Below are 15,959 nucleotides of genomic sequence, written 5' to 3'. Positions count from 1 at the left end.
CCTTGGGGGCTCGGCTGAGGTCAAGGTTGCCTCCATTGGGTAGGCCAGGTAGGTTTCTGGCCTGCTCCCTGGCTTGTTTTTGGAGGTCTTGCCTTATTCTGTTTATTTTACAATAGCAGAAATGGCCAATAGATCAGACCTTTGAGGAAAGCCACGCTCTGTACATTAATGTGTGTTGTTGTCTCACGATGTGCTGATAAAGGCTGAGCCGTCTTTATGTGTGCCTCTTAACTTCTTCACTCCCATCAGATATTTTATTAGAAGATAAGCTTTTTAAAACATTTGTCCTTCTGAGCGAATGAGACATTTCAAGTGGCAGCTGCTGCTTCTATGCAATAGTAAAACTTGCTATAAAATCCAAAGTCTTGCCTAATTTACTTAACTATTACCCCATCGTAAATGTCGTTAACCTTTTTATTTCTGTAAAATATTAACAAAGTGCAGAAGGAAGACAGACAAGAAAAACATCTGGGAAGCAGCCAGTTTATTTCATGACTGAGATGCACTACACACAGCCAGGCCGTTCTATAATTTCAATTCTCATTTCTGACTTTAAAAAGTAAAAACTTCAGGCAAGAGCAGACGCCAACAGGCATGTCCACCAGGGCGGGAGCTGTTCCTTGTCGGGTAGTTGGCTTTGGCTTCTACATTTTCACCACTGTGCGAATGCTAAAACAGGAGAAGCAGGAGACACCATGAGAACGTTAGCATGTGAAGCGTTGAGAAGAACAAGTTGAGCCTCGCTAGGCCCCTCGGAGGTAGCCCACCATTTAGGACCCAGCTTTATGTTTACTGCAGTAACATTACCGGCATTATTATGAAGCTCTAATGGACACCTCGATACACGTCAGACAAGTTCTACTAGTGCTGTGCCACAAAGTGCTGTGACAAAGTGTTTGCCCCCTCCTAACCGCTCCTGTTTCTGCATATTTGACACAACAAATGGCCTCAGACCTTTAGAAAGAAGAGTGTTACAGAAAGGGAACCCGAGGGGAAACACAGTACAGATTTAAATCAGGACTTTCTTCATTTAAGGAACAAAGTCATCCAACACCCCTTCACCCATTAGAGGTCATGACCGCCATACTAGGTTACAACACCTTCCTATAATTTGCTGTCAGTCTTTAATGTCTCCCACTCCTCTTTGCAGAACGTCTTCGATTGAGACACGGTAGTAGGTTTGTGAGCATCAACTGTTTGATTCAGGACCTCTCTATTGGGTCCAAGTCTGGACTTTGACAGCTCACTCCAGAACGTGTCCATTTGCTTTTGTGTTGTCCAGCTGCATAAGCCAATAACGCTTCAGCTGTAGGTCACACGCAGACGAGTGGACTTTCTCCTTAAGTGCACAATTCATGGCTCCTTCAATAACAGCAAGTGTTTTAAAGCACCCCCACACCATCACCGTCATGATGTTCTTACTGTCAAATGCATAGTCCAAACAGGTCCACTTTTGACTCATCACTCACTATTCTAAAAGTCTTGGGATCATTCCAATGTTTTGTTGCACTGATGTTACTTTGCCCTTCTTCTCTCCCATTTTCCCTCAGTCTCTTTCTTATTGTGGCTTCCTGAACGGTGACCTTAGCGGAGGCTACATGGACCTGCTGTCCTTTGGATGTTCTGGGATCCTCTGTGACTTCTTGAACATGTTATTGCTGTGCCCCTGCGGTCATTTTGGTATGACACTTATCTCTCCTTTCAGATGATTATTAGTAGAAGATCAGTTCTACCATTTCTCTTCTCATTAGCAGAAAAGAATGACCTCTCTGTTCTAACGTCCTCATAGTTGAAAACCCAGAGATATTTTTCTCCACCCAAAATCTCGATATCACACAATCCTGGACGCCTTTTTGTTCCAGCAGGCGACTGTCCCACTACTCATATCTTAGCTTTCCTTGACAGTAATGAGACTGCTGGCTGAAGGTCTCCTTTCAAACTTGCTCTCCATTTGTCTGACAGCTGTGGGTTTCATGGTTTCTGTACACAGTCGTTCCTGTGCCTATGAAAAGATGCATCGACAATTGTTGTGGTGCCAGCTACAGAATCTCATTAATGATCTTACTGGTTAACATCCATCGCTCAGGTTTACAGTCGACGTTTCACATTGGATTGAGTAACTAAGGGGGGCAATTACCTCTTGACACGGTCAGTCCAGGTGTTGGGTTACTTTATAGCTTAAATATACTGCATTGTATTAAGGAGCCATTTAGAAATGGTGTTGTATGTTTACTCTCCTTCCTTTTGTCTAATGTGACATTTTTTTCTAAAGATCTGAAGCCATTCATTGGAACAAACACTGAGCACATCAGGAAGGAAGCAAACACTTCTTCACCGCAGTGTATATGAAGATCTGCAAGTTGTTCACAAGGAGGTGCGTTTTAGGTGCTGGGACTCGTTCCTTATCTCGAAAGGTGAAGGCTCCTTTGTGACTTACCTTTTCCCAGCAGTCATCAGGGTAAAGGCCTCGTTGATTTTGTCCAAGGTGAGGCTGTGTGTGATGAACTCATCCAGCTTGATCTTCTTTGCCATGTAGTCTGACACCAGCTTCGGGACACTCTCCACACTTTTCCACCCTAAGATTGAATCGCAGTTTTCATTGCTCACTTCTGCTGTTCTTATTTATAGTGCCAATGGCAGGAAAAGAACGATACAAGTAACAGTCTCGCAGACAAAGTAACGTCAGCGTGAAACTTTACCTCCAAAAAACGTCCCCTTCCAGGTGCGGCCAGCGATAAGTTGCAGGGGCCTTGTTGAAACATCTGCCACATCAGTCCAGCCCACAATGATTCCTGTTCCCCAGCCTTTGTGACACGATTCAAGGGCGTTCCTCTACAAATCCAAAATGCATAAACAGAATGTTATGTCCAGAATTGAACCCTGTGTTTCTTTAAGAGTTTGTACATAGTTGATTTACTAAAAGACAAGGCAGAATGGGAATAAAGAGGCGGTGGTGAACTGGTGGTTTGTGGGATAAAGAAGGTTGAAATAAAAAAGTAAGAAAACGTTTAGGCAAAACCCGTGTGTGACGAGTTTTTGTGTCTGGATACAACACAGAGCAAAACCAAAAACAGCATCAGGGATCTCTGGTGATCAAAAAACACCTTGGACGTCGTCACTTTGTCTCATTATTACTATCAGCTGTCTTGTTACTTTGTGTTAGTAAAAATGTGTTGGCTTATTTGGCAAGAAAGTCCCCGAATGTCCCTCTATGACTCCACTAATCTCTCACCTTCACTGACCTCGCTAGTCGTTTCTGTACCACCTTTACAAATGACAGACAAAAATAAATGAACGGAACAAAACGATCAGAAACGACTGAAAACAATACACAACACGCAGGCTGATGCCACTTTCATGTTACAAAAAGTCAATCGAGCAATGGTGCCCGCTCTGCCTAGATTGGCATCAGATCATCGGTATACCCTCTGACATCATCATCATCTGATAAAATTCAGCCATAGAGATTTACACCCTGGGTACAGTGAGAGCCTCACAGCCACCTGCCGCTCATGAAGATCGACTGAAAATGGCAACACCTGAGGTTTGGAGTCAAACGACTTTGAGGAGAGAAAGGCACACGTGGGGGCACACATCAGAAGGGGGCACAATATCAGAAGGACTGCCGACATCACGGACACACGGGAAGGTCGGCAGTAAAAAGAAGACAGTGGTGAATAAAGGGCATCGTGAATTAAAAGAATACAAGATGATAAAACATTTCACATCATCTAAACAAATGTGTTCTGCTAGTTAAAGTGGTAGGAGCTCTGATGAGTAACCAGAAGTTGAAAAGAACTGAAAAACTGAGAATACGGCCAATTCACAAGACAAAAATACAAGCGTGAGCCGTGACCAGAGACCGGCTTTAGAAAAGGGCATTTCTTTGACAAAATGGTTTTGGAATCCGCCAACTCGGATAAGGAAGTGAACCTCTCAGGCGACCATTAAACACATCGAGTCGTTCATGAAGTCTGTTAAGGCGGCAGCCACCCTGATGACAGAGGAGCAGAATGGTGACGATCGTAATTAAACAAAATAGCAGCAAGAATGGCGCTAATTAAATAGCAAAAATAAAAGTAAGCTTCTCTTTGAAAAACTCTTGAAAGATTTACAATCTGCATCCAAAAAAAAAACAAATACGTGTAAGAACTGTGAAAGTAACAAAGAAAAAATGAAATAAGTAGTTTGACCTCAACAGAATCTAAAACTCAAAAGCAAGTGACAAAATAAATTTGACACACTAAAAAACAAAGAAATGTGAAGCAATGAGAATCTGAACGTCCAAAAAGAAAACCAGAAAGACGCCAAACAATCCCAACAGGAATCGGCAGAGCAGATAAGAGAGGGAATGAGGAGGTGAACAGTTGACACTGGACATTGTGTTTGACACGTCATGCAGAGGTGAGCACAAATTCCCTGAATGTTCACTTAAATCCTGATTTTAGAAATGAGATTGCTGACCCGGTGAATCTTTAAATTAATTTTGGTTAATCTACAAAGACAGCCATTAAAAGCTTTTCCAATATGGCGAGAGAAGAACCCTTCACTGTGGCTCCCTCCTTTCACTACTCCATTATTTGTCTCTTAATCCAATCACTGCTGGGCTTCGTTTGAGATATTAATTAAGGGGAATGACGTTCAGGCTGACATCACCATCATGCTTCTCAAACGAGGTTTATCTGTACTTACCATAACCTGAACGTTGCCGACACACTCAAAGGAGAAGTCCACCCCTCCATTGGTCATCTCACTCAGCACCTGCTGGATGGGCTTGTCGTAATCCTTGGGGTTGACAAACTCTGTCGCGCCAAATACCTTTGCTATGTTGAACTTGTCCTTGTTGACGTCCACTGCAATGATTCGAGATGCCCCGGCCACCTTGCAGCCCATGACGGCCGCCAGGCCCACGGCACCAAGGCCAAACACGGCACAGGTAGAGCCTGGTTCGACCTGCAGCAGTGCAAGAAGAAGGAGAGGGAGAGATTAAGGCGATGGCATCGGATGTTCCTTCATCTTCCTCCTTATTCTTCTTAAACGTTTTTCTTGTTTTGTGTCTGGTGCCCTGGTGAAAGTTAAACAATTGTTCTAATGTCATGTTCAGTCTCAAGCAGAAGACACTGGATGGGCCTCTCATCACAGTCTTCAAAATTGTCATTGGCATCAATGGAGTGGATCAGCTAAATAGTGAGCCTGCACCAGTGGACGTTAAGAGGAAGGGCACTTAAAACTGAAAACAGGAAGCACTTCTTTACAAAAAGAGTTGTGGGAATTTGGAATGAACCACAAAGTCACGGTGTTGAAGTAGAAATCTAAGGAGTGTGTGGATGAGACATTGGGACATTTCAGTTATGAGCTAAACAAACAAGTGACAAATGGGCTGAATGGCCTCCTCTCTTTTGCTAAGTATTGCACGTTTTAGTCCATCAGGTTTACGAAGAAATTTTATGAGGCCTTGTGTGATCTGCTAATGATGAAGTGGAGGGTCAGAAAGGACATTCTGAAACCAACCTTTCAGTCAAATCACATAATGAAGACTAAATGCTGACCTTGGCCGTGTTGAGGGCAGCTCCGTATCCGGTGGAAATGCCACAACCCAACAGGCAGACTTTATCAAGAGGAGCTGCGTCATTGATCTTGGTGACGGCGATCTCCTGGACAACCGTGTACTCGGAGAAAGTGCTTGTCCCCATGAACTGAAGGATGGGCTTGCCCTTGCAGGAGAACCGGGTGATAGGGTCAGACATCACGTCGTATCGCTCGTCAGACCTGTAAGGTACAAGTGAACAGCACTCGGTAACTCTTTGCCATTTTTGTTTTGCCTGCTGTGCAAGTTTAGACGCAAAGCCAGGGGTTTCTGTGAAGATAGGAGGGCATAATGTATCAGTGTCTTCAGCTACGCATTGACCTTGTCTTGTCAGACACACAGTATACTCGTGCGAGTGCTGTGACCAAAGTCATGGCCTTAGGACTCCTTGGCTGGCTTCCTGTCACTCCCGAGACCTCTGAAGTTAGACTTCTTACCTTGTGCAAATGTGGAAAGCTCTCTCCATGTGTCTACATCCTCACTGACCTCCATGTCTTCAGGATTACTCCTCCCTGTTGCTTCCCTGCCTTTCAGTCCACAATGGCCTTCTGTGTCATTTATCCAGCATTCTTCACATCGCAGCCTCACACTCACGCCTAAACCTGACTTGACCTTCTCCTCGCTCACAACTGTCTGTAACTTCAGAACAGCTTTGTCATTACCAAAGGTGCCATGCACTCAAGTGTATATTGACTCGGGCATGAAGTATGAAATGAGCGTGTATTCACGGCGTGAGCCTTCTCACCATGGCGTGAACATCACCGTTACAACACACCAGCATGGACTCGCTCCTCAAAGACTTACCAGCTCTTCTCACATAGGTTGGTTTTGGGGTTCACACAGAACTTGCATTCTCCACACTGGGAAACAAAAAGAGGGATGACATGGTCACCTGGGGAAAGAAACAAAAGGAATGAGCTGAAGGAGCTCAAACGGCAGACGATGTGCTGGACACAATAGTCACGCTGGGCTCATGTCGGCACGTGTAGGATGTGAAGTCCTAGTAAGCATCTCATTCCTTAAATGGAGTAGGTGATGGATTACAGATGTCTGAGATGTTCCAGTGGCCTAGGGAGGGACAAGCAGACTTGTACTACTGGTCACTGCAATTGAGTTGGGGCTGAATACGATTGGTGTGAAGCAGGGAGGTGGCTTATCCCCATTGGTCCAGAGGTACATCAGGGAAGCTGGACTAAAGTAAAGACAGGGTAACAAACAGATCTCGACTTCTGTCATTTTCCATCCATAGAGGAGGCTGAGTTATCGCTCACTCCATTCAGGCCCCTCGCCGAGCCCACAGCTAATCGAGCAGTGAGCCATCTATAGCTTATTATCAGCTGGCTTGATGATTTACCCAGCACTCCTTGTAGTCTGCTTCTTTATAGTTTGGGAGTATTGTCTGTAACTCATAAAGAATTGTGTGCATCTCTCCTGCCTCTTCTTGTACTCCGGCTAATGACCTGGAGTTGTAGGCATAAAAGAAGAGGGGATGTGGTGAAACTCGGTACCTGGCAGGGTGGTAGGAGTACGAGATTGAAGACATTTGGTTAAGGAGCAAGCTTTAGAATTGAAGACAGGACTCTTGGCCAGTCAATGAGGAGGATAGGTGGGAATTTAATTCAGACTCTTGGTATTTCATATAGCGCCTTTCAAAATACATAAAGTTCATGATAATAAAAATGCATTGCAAAAAGATGAAGTGCTAAAGCATATCGTTTGGAGAGCTCCTCCATACACACGTCCTCGCCGTGTCTTAGAAAGGTCAAGTCCATAGCACTGGATGTTTCACACAGAGAGCAGATAGAAACACCAGAAGTGAATGAGAAGTTCAGATTTTAGGCCACATTGGATTCTACATTAGAATCTTTGTTATGGAAAGTCAGAAGCCATGGATGGTGCTGGAGCAGAGCCTACAAACCTCTACCTTACAGCACCAGTGGGCAAAGTCAGCTGAGGAGAGTCCAGCAAGCCGGCCTGGCCATGAAGACGGACTTACTAACTCACCCGGTTTGAATTTGGTGACTCCTGGGCCAACGCTCTCCACAATGCCAGCACCTTCATGTCCCAGAACTGCTGGGAAACCCCCTTTTGGTCCACCTTCATACAGGAAGTACAGGTCAGTGTGACAGACCCCCGTAGCGATGACCTGAATGGTGAAACAAATACAAGCTGAATTAGAATATGACTAACGACTTGTAACCCTGGCACAAATAAAATAAATTGAAGTTTACAGGTCCTTCCTATGGCACACCTCACCACTCTCTGGTGCCATCATCAGTGACCAACCTGGAAACTCCTGCCAGCCTTCCCTGAAGTAATTAGCTTGACTGCATCACCCAGTAGTTGCTGAACTTACAGGCTTATCAGGTCCTTGTTGTCAGGTGCGCTAGTGAAAGTCTTACCTGCATGTGTGAATTCACATGAAACACGCCGCTGTTCTCAGACACCATCATCAGTGAGAAGAACAACCTGACCTGGAAAATCTCAGAAGACAGAATATGGCGCCATCTACCATTAGGAGAGGCTGGAGGTCCTGAGAATGTCAGGCAAACATTGAAGATTTGCACACACATAGAATAAAGGAAATGAAGAATGATAGCAACAGAATAATAGGTGGGTACTCTACAGTGGAGACAGAATTTCTTAAAGAACAAAAGTTCAAAGAGCAGAGCTGGCAGCGGACTGAAAAAGAGACTGGTGGGGGCAGCGCTGTCAGTTTGGCCACAACAGCCACAGAAAAGAAAAGCCACCACCTCCTGGTGATTTCTGGGAGCTGTCAGTGAATGTGCATGCAAAGAGAGTGAGGCTGCCCACCATCTCGTGACCACGTCAGGCTGAGCAGATCAATTGTCCTGCTAGCAAAGTCATAACCATTAGAGCGCAGAACCCGATCATCTGAAAGAGCCCATCCACACACGTCCTGTCAGTTTCTAGGAAACGTGAAGTCTGTGTCACCGAGAGCAGAAAGGAGCACCTGAAGTGAAAGAAGAGCGCTCAGAGCAACCCAAAGTGACCTCCAAATGAGAGTCAGAAGCCAATGAACCATCGCTGTGGAGTATCCTGTTTAAGACCTTTGCAGGCTGTCTTGAGAATTAAGTGTGCAGTAGCCGGTAACAAAGATATGGGGGATATGGAGGCTTGTGGTCTTCTGCAGTTATAATCCTGACTTCAGGTAAGGAAGACAGAAGTTTGGAGAGAAACTCACTGATGATGATGATGGTGGGTGGCAATGTGTGACATGTGCATTTAAGAATGTCAGTGGACTCTGAACACGACACAATAAGGACCCATGAACATGCCGATCTAATGGTGCCTTTTGTGTCTCTCTGTATCGGGGTAGGGCACCTCTCCTTACTGACGCTCCTTCCACATGGTGGTGAGGTGTGGCATGCTGATTAGCACTCCTGACCACAGGGACCCTCGTAAGAGTTTAACAGCCACCAGAGGGCGATGTAGTCAGGTATTTCAGGGTAAGGTGGTCGCTTCAGGTCAGGTAGTTGTACACCCCACAGAGTGTGACGTGCTGCAGATCGATTAGCATGTCACTCGACTCCACACACACGATTGTGTAGTCCTCTAAAGAGAGAGCTCTGAGAGTGCCTCTCATGTCAAACTGTCAGTTATATAGTGCCTTTCATATCTGTCTGTCTGTCTGTCCGTCTATCTATCTGGAAGACGGAGGCTTCAAGGACAGGGAGTTCTGTTCACTCATCACGGCACCACAGAGTGTGACGTGTCGTATGTTGATTAGCACATGCAGGTCAGAATTTCACTGGATTCTGTACATGGGACAATAATGAGAAGACAAATCTGTTATCTAGTGCCTTTCAGATCTGCCTGTTATTAATCATGGCACCAGACAGCACAATGAGGTCCCTTAAAAATAATGACAATAGGGATAATACATTATATTGATATAGCGCCTTTCCCATGAGCCTTTGAACTCCTACAAGTGTAACTAACCAAGCGTAGACGGACTGGCTGACTGCAGTTCAATAAGCCCGACTGAGAGTCGTTCACATGGCATCTCGGTGAAGACCTCACCACTTAGACTTCAGGGATGTACAGGAGTTATGGCCGGCCTTTCTGACCCCATTCAGAGGTTTACAGACTCACAAGCACAGGAGGAAAGGCGACACCTAAAGCTGATTTCAGTAGACATGAGGAGACATTGATGTGCTGAGGACAGGCCCGTTAATAGGGCGAGGGTCGTGGACGCACTTTACCGTGTTTTGTCTTCACAGTTCTTACCATGGATGCAGTTCTTTTAAGTCAATGCTGAATGATGTACTCAAGGATAGCAGTAGGAATGAAGGAGAACCGCAGAGAAGATGGAGGGCAGGAAGCACAAAGTGTTATGGGAATCGGGGACAAACTAGCAAGTCATGGAGCAGAAGCAGAACCCTGGACACACATTAAGCAGGCTCTGAAGAGACAGGAGGCCATCTTAGCTGTCAGCCACACAGACAAACTGAAGGGCCTCCTCTCACTTGTCACATCTCTTTTTAAGTTTTACCTTTATGCGAACTTCATGGGCCTCTGGTGGTGCCACCTCGATCTCCTCGATGCTCAGGGGTTTGGCCGGCTCCCAGGCTACGGCTGCCTTGCATTTGATGACCTGTGGGCGAGCAGAGCCGAGTTTTACTTCACAGCATATGAAAGTTGTCCTTTACTCTCCTGTCACCTTTGTGCCTGATTGTCACTGAGAGACAAGCTTTGGTCATTTTCAAAATTAAACAGAATGTTGGCTCAGAGGTTGTGGTCGGCGCCATTTTTCAGATTAAGTAAAGGTAAAGACTGCGGTTGGAAAGTGGCCAGCGCTGAATCTGCTCTTTCTAATAAACGCTTGGCCACTGTTCACTTGTCCTGACGTGAGCCTTTCCAGCTGCCGCAGGAATGTGTGGGAAGAGCAGCGTCTGCAGCGAGAAGAGGCGCTTTACTGAATTCTAATGCCACCGCCTCACGGACCTGACGTGAGGGAGTCTCACATGGCACGCGTTCATCGGCTTTAAAAGGAAAGTGTCCAAGTGGAAACCCCTTTGAATCTCTCATACGGGATACATGGACATGAAGACGAGTCCCCGTACTGCTGCCCAGGGCTGATCAGCATAGATATGTAAAGCTACACCACGAGGGGGCAGCCCACACCCCAAACCAAATCCCACCACCAGCCGTTTCCTCCTCTCCGATTCTCACTTGCCTGGCTGACGTCGAGGGGGAGATGAAACCAGGAAAGTGGGAGCCTCCTTCAGGCGGCACCCAAGACCCCCAACACGGCTGCAAATATGACTTCACGCAGCCCTTTGGGTGTCCAAATGGGCACTACGCCAAAGGCAGGCACCAGCTGGGTAAGGGGTTACCTTCCATCCCCACCTTCCTTTACAAAGTGAATCTGAAATTACATGGTGGGCACAGAATGTGTTATCAGCAGTGGGCGTTGGCAGTCTCAGGCTAATCTGTTACATGGGGTAATTGGGGGCCGTGCCCCTCTACATGCTCTGGTTATTACAGAAGTGGTGCCCACAGAGGAATTGCACTCGAAATGCCAGAGGGCATGGCTGCAGGCACTTTAACTTTGTTCATCTGGCATGAGGCTGCCTCAGGTGGACATTTGTGGAGGACTCCCCAGCCCAGAAGTGACACTGTGACAGGTGGTAATGCCACCCCGCAGCCAGGATTTGGATAGCGGAGTACAGCAGCGGTGATGCTAAAACATTCATTTCACTGTCAATTTCACAAATCACTAACGAGTGTTTTTAGGGGGGCTTTTTTATAGTAGCTCCCCTTTTCACACTTCCATGATCACCCGTGTTCTCTTTTTGCCAGTTGTTCACGTCGCCCCAGAGGTGCAGCACATATTTCATGAAATGCTGCATGTTCTCCACATGAAGACTCAGCAACACACACGTTCTGAGACCCTCTTCAGGAAAAGTCACTCACCACCAGGACCACCCCACCCCAGCCCAGCCTTTCTGTTCCATGACTCCGCCAGATGAGGTTCAGGGTGTGCGGACACTGAGCGCCGTGGAGCTTCGAGATCCTTTTCTGTTTCACTAAATAAAGTCCCCCTGCACCAGGAGAACATGTCAGTGACAAGCTCAGCGCAGCGGATTTGCCTACTGGGCAGACATTCTGCATTTTGAGTTGTCCACCCAAATCTCAATGACCTGCGGCTGAGCTGGCCTGGTCCACCGTGGTGGTCTCCTGCTCCACACTCGCTGCTCTTGGGGTGACCCTGGATCAGATGAAGCAGGTGGCTCAGGTTGTGTTCTTATGGGCTGTAAAATGAAGAGGAGCATCAGGGATGTTGGAGAAGATTTCTCAAAGGTTCTTGTCATCCTGAGCGGGCTTTGACTCTGCATGTCTGCTGTTTTAGTTCTTCGAGGTTTAAAGAAAAAGGAATGAAGGCTGGAGACTCAACATCTCAACCATGTGGCTTTCATCAGGTGGGTCACTGAAGAGAAAGGAGCAGGTGACAAATAGCAAGCCGAGGCAGAGGAGAGGAGTGAAAGGCCACCAGAGAAGATGAAGGGACAACTCAAACATTAGTCGGCCATTTTCTGTCCTTTGATGCACATCACCTTTGTTTCAGGTTTGCCGTGTCAGACGTGTGTGACCTCAAAGTACTGAGGAGACAATTAAGTGCACTCCTGCCATTACTGACTCCTTCTCTTTTTCCACCCCTGACCAGGGACAGCCAAAAGGACAGTGATGTCACTTGGTCGATGACGATGTAAGTGCCCCCTCTTCTGTGTCTACTGCCTTATAATGATGGATCAAGTTGGAAGTTGGCGTTGACTCGAGAAGCCGCGACTCTGAGGCTTTGCTACTCTACAGGTCAGAATTGACGGACCCTGCTGGTCCACTTCACTCACCTTAGAAACCTTTCATTGATTTATTTTTATTTCCCATCTTTAAATGGGGTAGTCGTGCGGACACCCCAAAACTTCATCTTGTTTTCACCCCCAATGAAGACCCAGAATGAGCCACCAGCCCAGGACCACCTGCCTGCACTTTTGTGAATGTCTGTGACTGTCATAAAGGAGCGAGCAGCAGAGAGATGTCTGTGGAAGAGCTGAGGAGAGATCATCGAACCCGGTGCACATGTCACACACGTCACACACACGTCACACACCGCGGTATGTCTTACACTAAATCTTCACATTGATGGCCATCCTCAAGGTCACACAAAGGTCTCATCGTGAAGGCCACTTCTGCTGATGGTCACCCTGTCAGCTCCAGTCTGCTCATCGGACACTCGGGTGTCTCTGAACATTCTGACCTGTCACTTGTCACCTGATGTCAAATCAGTCCGCTGTCACTCCATGAACCTGAAGAACGTCTCCGTGCTCACATCACTCCTCACGCTTTCTCTGTGGCATCACGTCAGGGTCCCCCCGTGTCTGGTAATCTCCCGTCAGATTCCGTGTTGCTGCTCACTTGTAAAGCTTGCTGTGCTTTTGGACCTCGACCTCGAGTGGTCTTTTTATTCCTCACAATCCCCTGGCTGCTCCAACCACAAAGATCAGGATGCCTTGATTTCCCCAGAATGAAAACCCACCAATTAAACCTGTGCTTGTAGCGCGCTGCACGGTGGTCCGACATTCAGACGCAGTGGGGACGTGTGATTGATTATGAGAGTCAGTTTTTGAAATCCATCCATCTGAGCATTTTCTGAACCTGTTCAGCTGGAGCCCCCCAGTGTGAGAGAATATGGGGTCCCATCAAGGGATCATATACTGTAGCTTTGTAGAGTGCAGTACACGTTAAGAAGAAATATGAAGCACTTGTCTTAGAAATAGCATGAAGAGACATGCAGTGGGTGGGTACACAGATAAGGGGGTCCGAGAACTGACTGAGTGCCACATGCACAGGGGGACCTGCCAGCTTTCATGTCCAAACAGCAAGGCACGAGCTGAATGTGCGAAGTGTTTACTAAAGACGTGGATGTAGCAGAAGGAGACCCCTATATTGGGGCTTACTGTGGGTGTGTCGGCCAACGAGCCAATCAGAGTCAGCGTTCATGCGCCACTGTTACGTGACGTCACTTATCTACAGACAGCTCTATGGAGCTCTCCATCTTTACGTGGTGACCATTCTGCATGGCCCTCTACATGATGAGAAAGATGGCACCCACAAGCCTGACTACTGGCTTAATTAAATGGCCTTGGGGTAACGAGCACCCCCTGGACAGGGCGCCATAATCCAAAGTGACCCCCTCTTTGTTTAAAGTTGCTATTCTGTCATTTTACATTTGTGTCAATTATATTTGTCCCATTCAAAGTTTTCTTTTTTGCCCATCCTTGTCACTGGCATGTTGGACTGGCATGACTTGGGGTTTATCTGTTAAGCTGCTTTTATAAACTGAATTTGATTGTCCAAAGCGACTTACAGATGAGGTTAGCATAAGAGGGTCACTTAGGGGTGACTGGGGCTGAGTCACACAATCGAGCACAGTGGGCATCGGAGCCCACAGATGAGCAGCCAGCAGGCCAACTCAAGTCCACCTGACCTGAGGTAGACAAACGGTGCCAGTGTGGGTGCCATTGTGCTTTGTGGACCCCTTGATGCACACATTAAGACAAGAAGCCTAAAGAGGCATCACTGACCCCACAAAGACATCTAGATGAACTGGGGACACTCAGGGGCCGGGCAGCTGCAGACATCATGGTGACAGCCCACCCTGACTGCAGTTGTGCTCCCTTCTCTGTTTGTGTTGGTCAGAGATGGCACATCTCATGACAGCCAATGCCAAGAAGTCGTGACCATAATTCCGGGTGGTGACTTCTGAAGGGGACATGATGTCACAGCTCACTGGGTGCTCTTCTCTAGTATGTGATGCCCTGTGAGAGTTGTAGAGATGTGACTCCCCCTTACATGGTGCCCCATTCTGAGCACAGCATGCAGACGTCATTAATTTCACAAACTAATTACAACCAAATAGCCAAGGAGCCCCTGGAGATGCCACTGCACAGTCAGTAGTTGCCAGCATATCAGTGGCACTAACTGCTGATGATGGGCACTCAAAACAAAAGCTCAGCCCACCGAGAGCCTCCTGTCTCCCGAGAGTGTGGAGATAGCAGGCGCAGACCCCTCTGCTCACCTACACCCAAAGTGTTCAAACTCGGAATGTCAGCTCGAGGATCCTGGCACATTTGTCAGACTCGGACGGCTGAAGGCACAAGCAGAAGAAGAAGAGGGACGTACCTTGCCAGCAGTTGCCATGATCAATTCTGTCTGAAGGTGGGAGAAGGAAAAAGCAGCTGGAGGCGGGCATTGGCATTTATAGAGCAGATCGAGTCGGGCTGATGCTGGGAAGGCGGAGCCTCAGACTGGCGTGGCGCCCACTGCCTATCAGCCTGGGTCAACAGAGCGGCAGCAGCAGGATGGGAGTGGAGGCGGAGGCCACGTTTAAGGGCAGCTCTCCATCTTCTGTCTCATCTGGGGTCCATTAGAGGGGATGAGGGCTCAGCTTGAGATTTAAGGCTTCAGCTGACACACGCCGAGTGAAGACTACGCACCTCTCTTTTATATAGCGCCTTATCTGCAGACAGCGGCTCAGTGCAATGTCTCCATTTGTCTTTTTCAGGATGAGAAACCTGAACTGGCAGCCTTATGATTTCCAGTCAGGCTACTTGTCCGTTATGGCACAGTGCGGTGGGGCCACTTCAAAGACCACCTGAAGAGACCCTCCAGCCTCTGCAGTCTCATTTCTCTCGTCCTTCTCCATCCTTCTCTCCTGTCCTCCTGTCCCCTTGACCTCAGTTTGGCTCACAGATGTTATTCCTACATTGAATTACCGTCTAAGGGGGCCATAATCAGCTCTGTCTGACGTCCCTCTGCTCGCCACTCCTGCTGCCCGGGTGGCCGCAGTCCATGATGTCAAAGTCCAACTTATCGGCAAACCAGTTAATGTTCCTTCACTTCCCGTCCCCCATAAGCACCGACTGATGGCTCTGGAACACATTATGGCCACTGGGTGTCCCTGGCACGTTTCTCCACATGTTCTCATTCTGTTTTGTCCCTTTAGGCCTGTGTATGTCACTCCTTGACTTAGTTGCTCTTTTTGGATATTTTGCTAAAATGCGAATCCTTTCAGGTCGGCCCTCCATACGTCTCATCTCTTATCCTTTTCTTGATGCTAAACTTCTTCTTGATTCACAGAGGGAATCCTCTGAGGCAGAGACAAATGATACTTGGGGGTCTTCATCTTAAAAGTTATTCCATATGGAGTTCCAGCGCTGTGAAAAACTACAGGGAGACTCTAATGGGCGATGAAAACGAAATCAATACGCTGCATACCTTGATTGATGTGTGAACGATCCAATCGCATTTGGTTTTGGAACTGGTCACCTTCTTCTTGCAAACATAC

At 47.2% G+C, this 15,959-nt stretch overlaps 1 protein-coding gene across 1 annotated transcript; it reads right to left on the bottom strand.

Moving 5' to 3' along the window:
* Positions 1-467: 467 nt before the first annotated feature.
* On the bottom strand, positions 468-14,890 carry LOC114654527 (alcohol dehydrogenase class-3-like). The gene is made up of 9 exons (XM_028805129.2): positions 14,795-14,890; positions 10,104-10,205; positions 7,592-7,733; positions 6,392-6,479; positions 5,550-5,769; positions 4,693-4,953; positions 2,700-2,832; positions 2,438-2,576; positions 468-669 (listed from the first exon to the last, which is right to left on the bottom strand). Exons 1-9 carry the CDS (start codon positions 14,810-14,812, stop codon positions 645-647), a joined length of 1,128 nt encoding a protein of 375 aa, XP_028660962.1. The 5' UTR covers positions 14,813-14,890; the 3' UTR covers positions 468-644.
* Between the last annotated feature and the right edge of the window lie 1,069 nt (positions 14,891-15,959).

The sequence above is a fragment of the Erpetoichthys calabaricus genome, chromosome 7 (genome assembly GCF_900747795.2).
Source record: "Erpetoichthys calabaricus chromosome 7, fErpCal1.3, whole genome shotgun sequence".
Lineage (NCBI taxonomy): Eukaryota > Metazoa > Chordata > Cladistia > Polypteriformes > Polypteridae > Erpetoichthys > Erpetoichthys calabaricus.
Note: the sequence above shows the minus strand (reverse complement) of the source record. Positions and strands in the feature narration are given on the sequence as shown.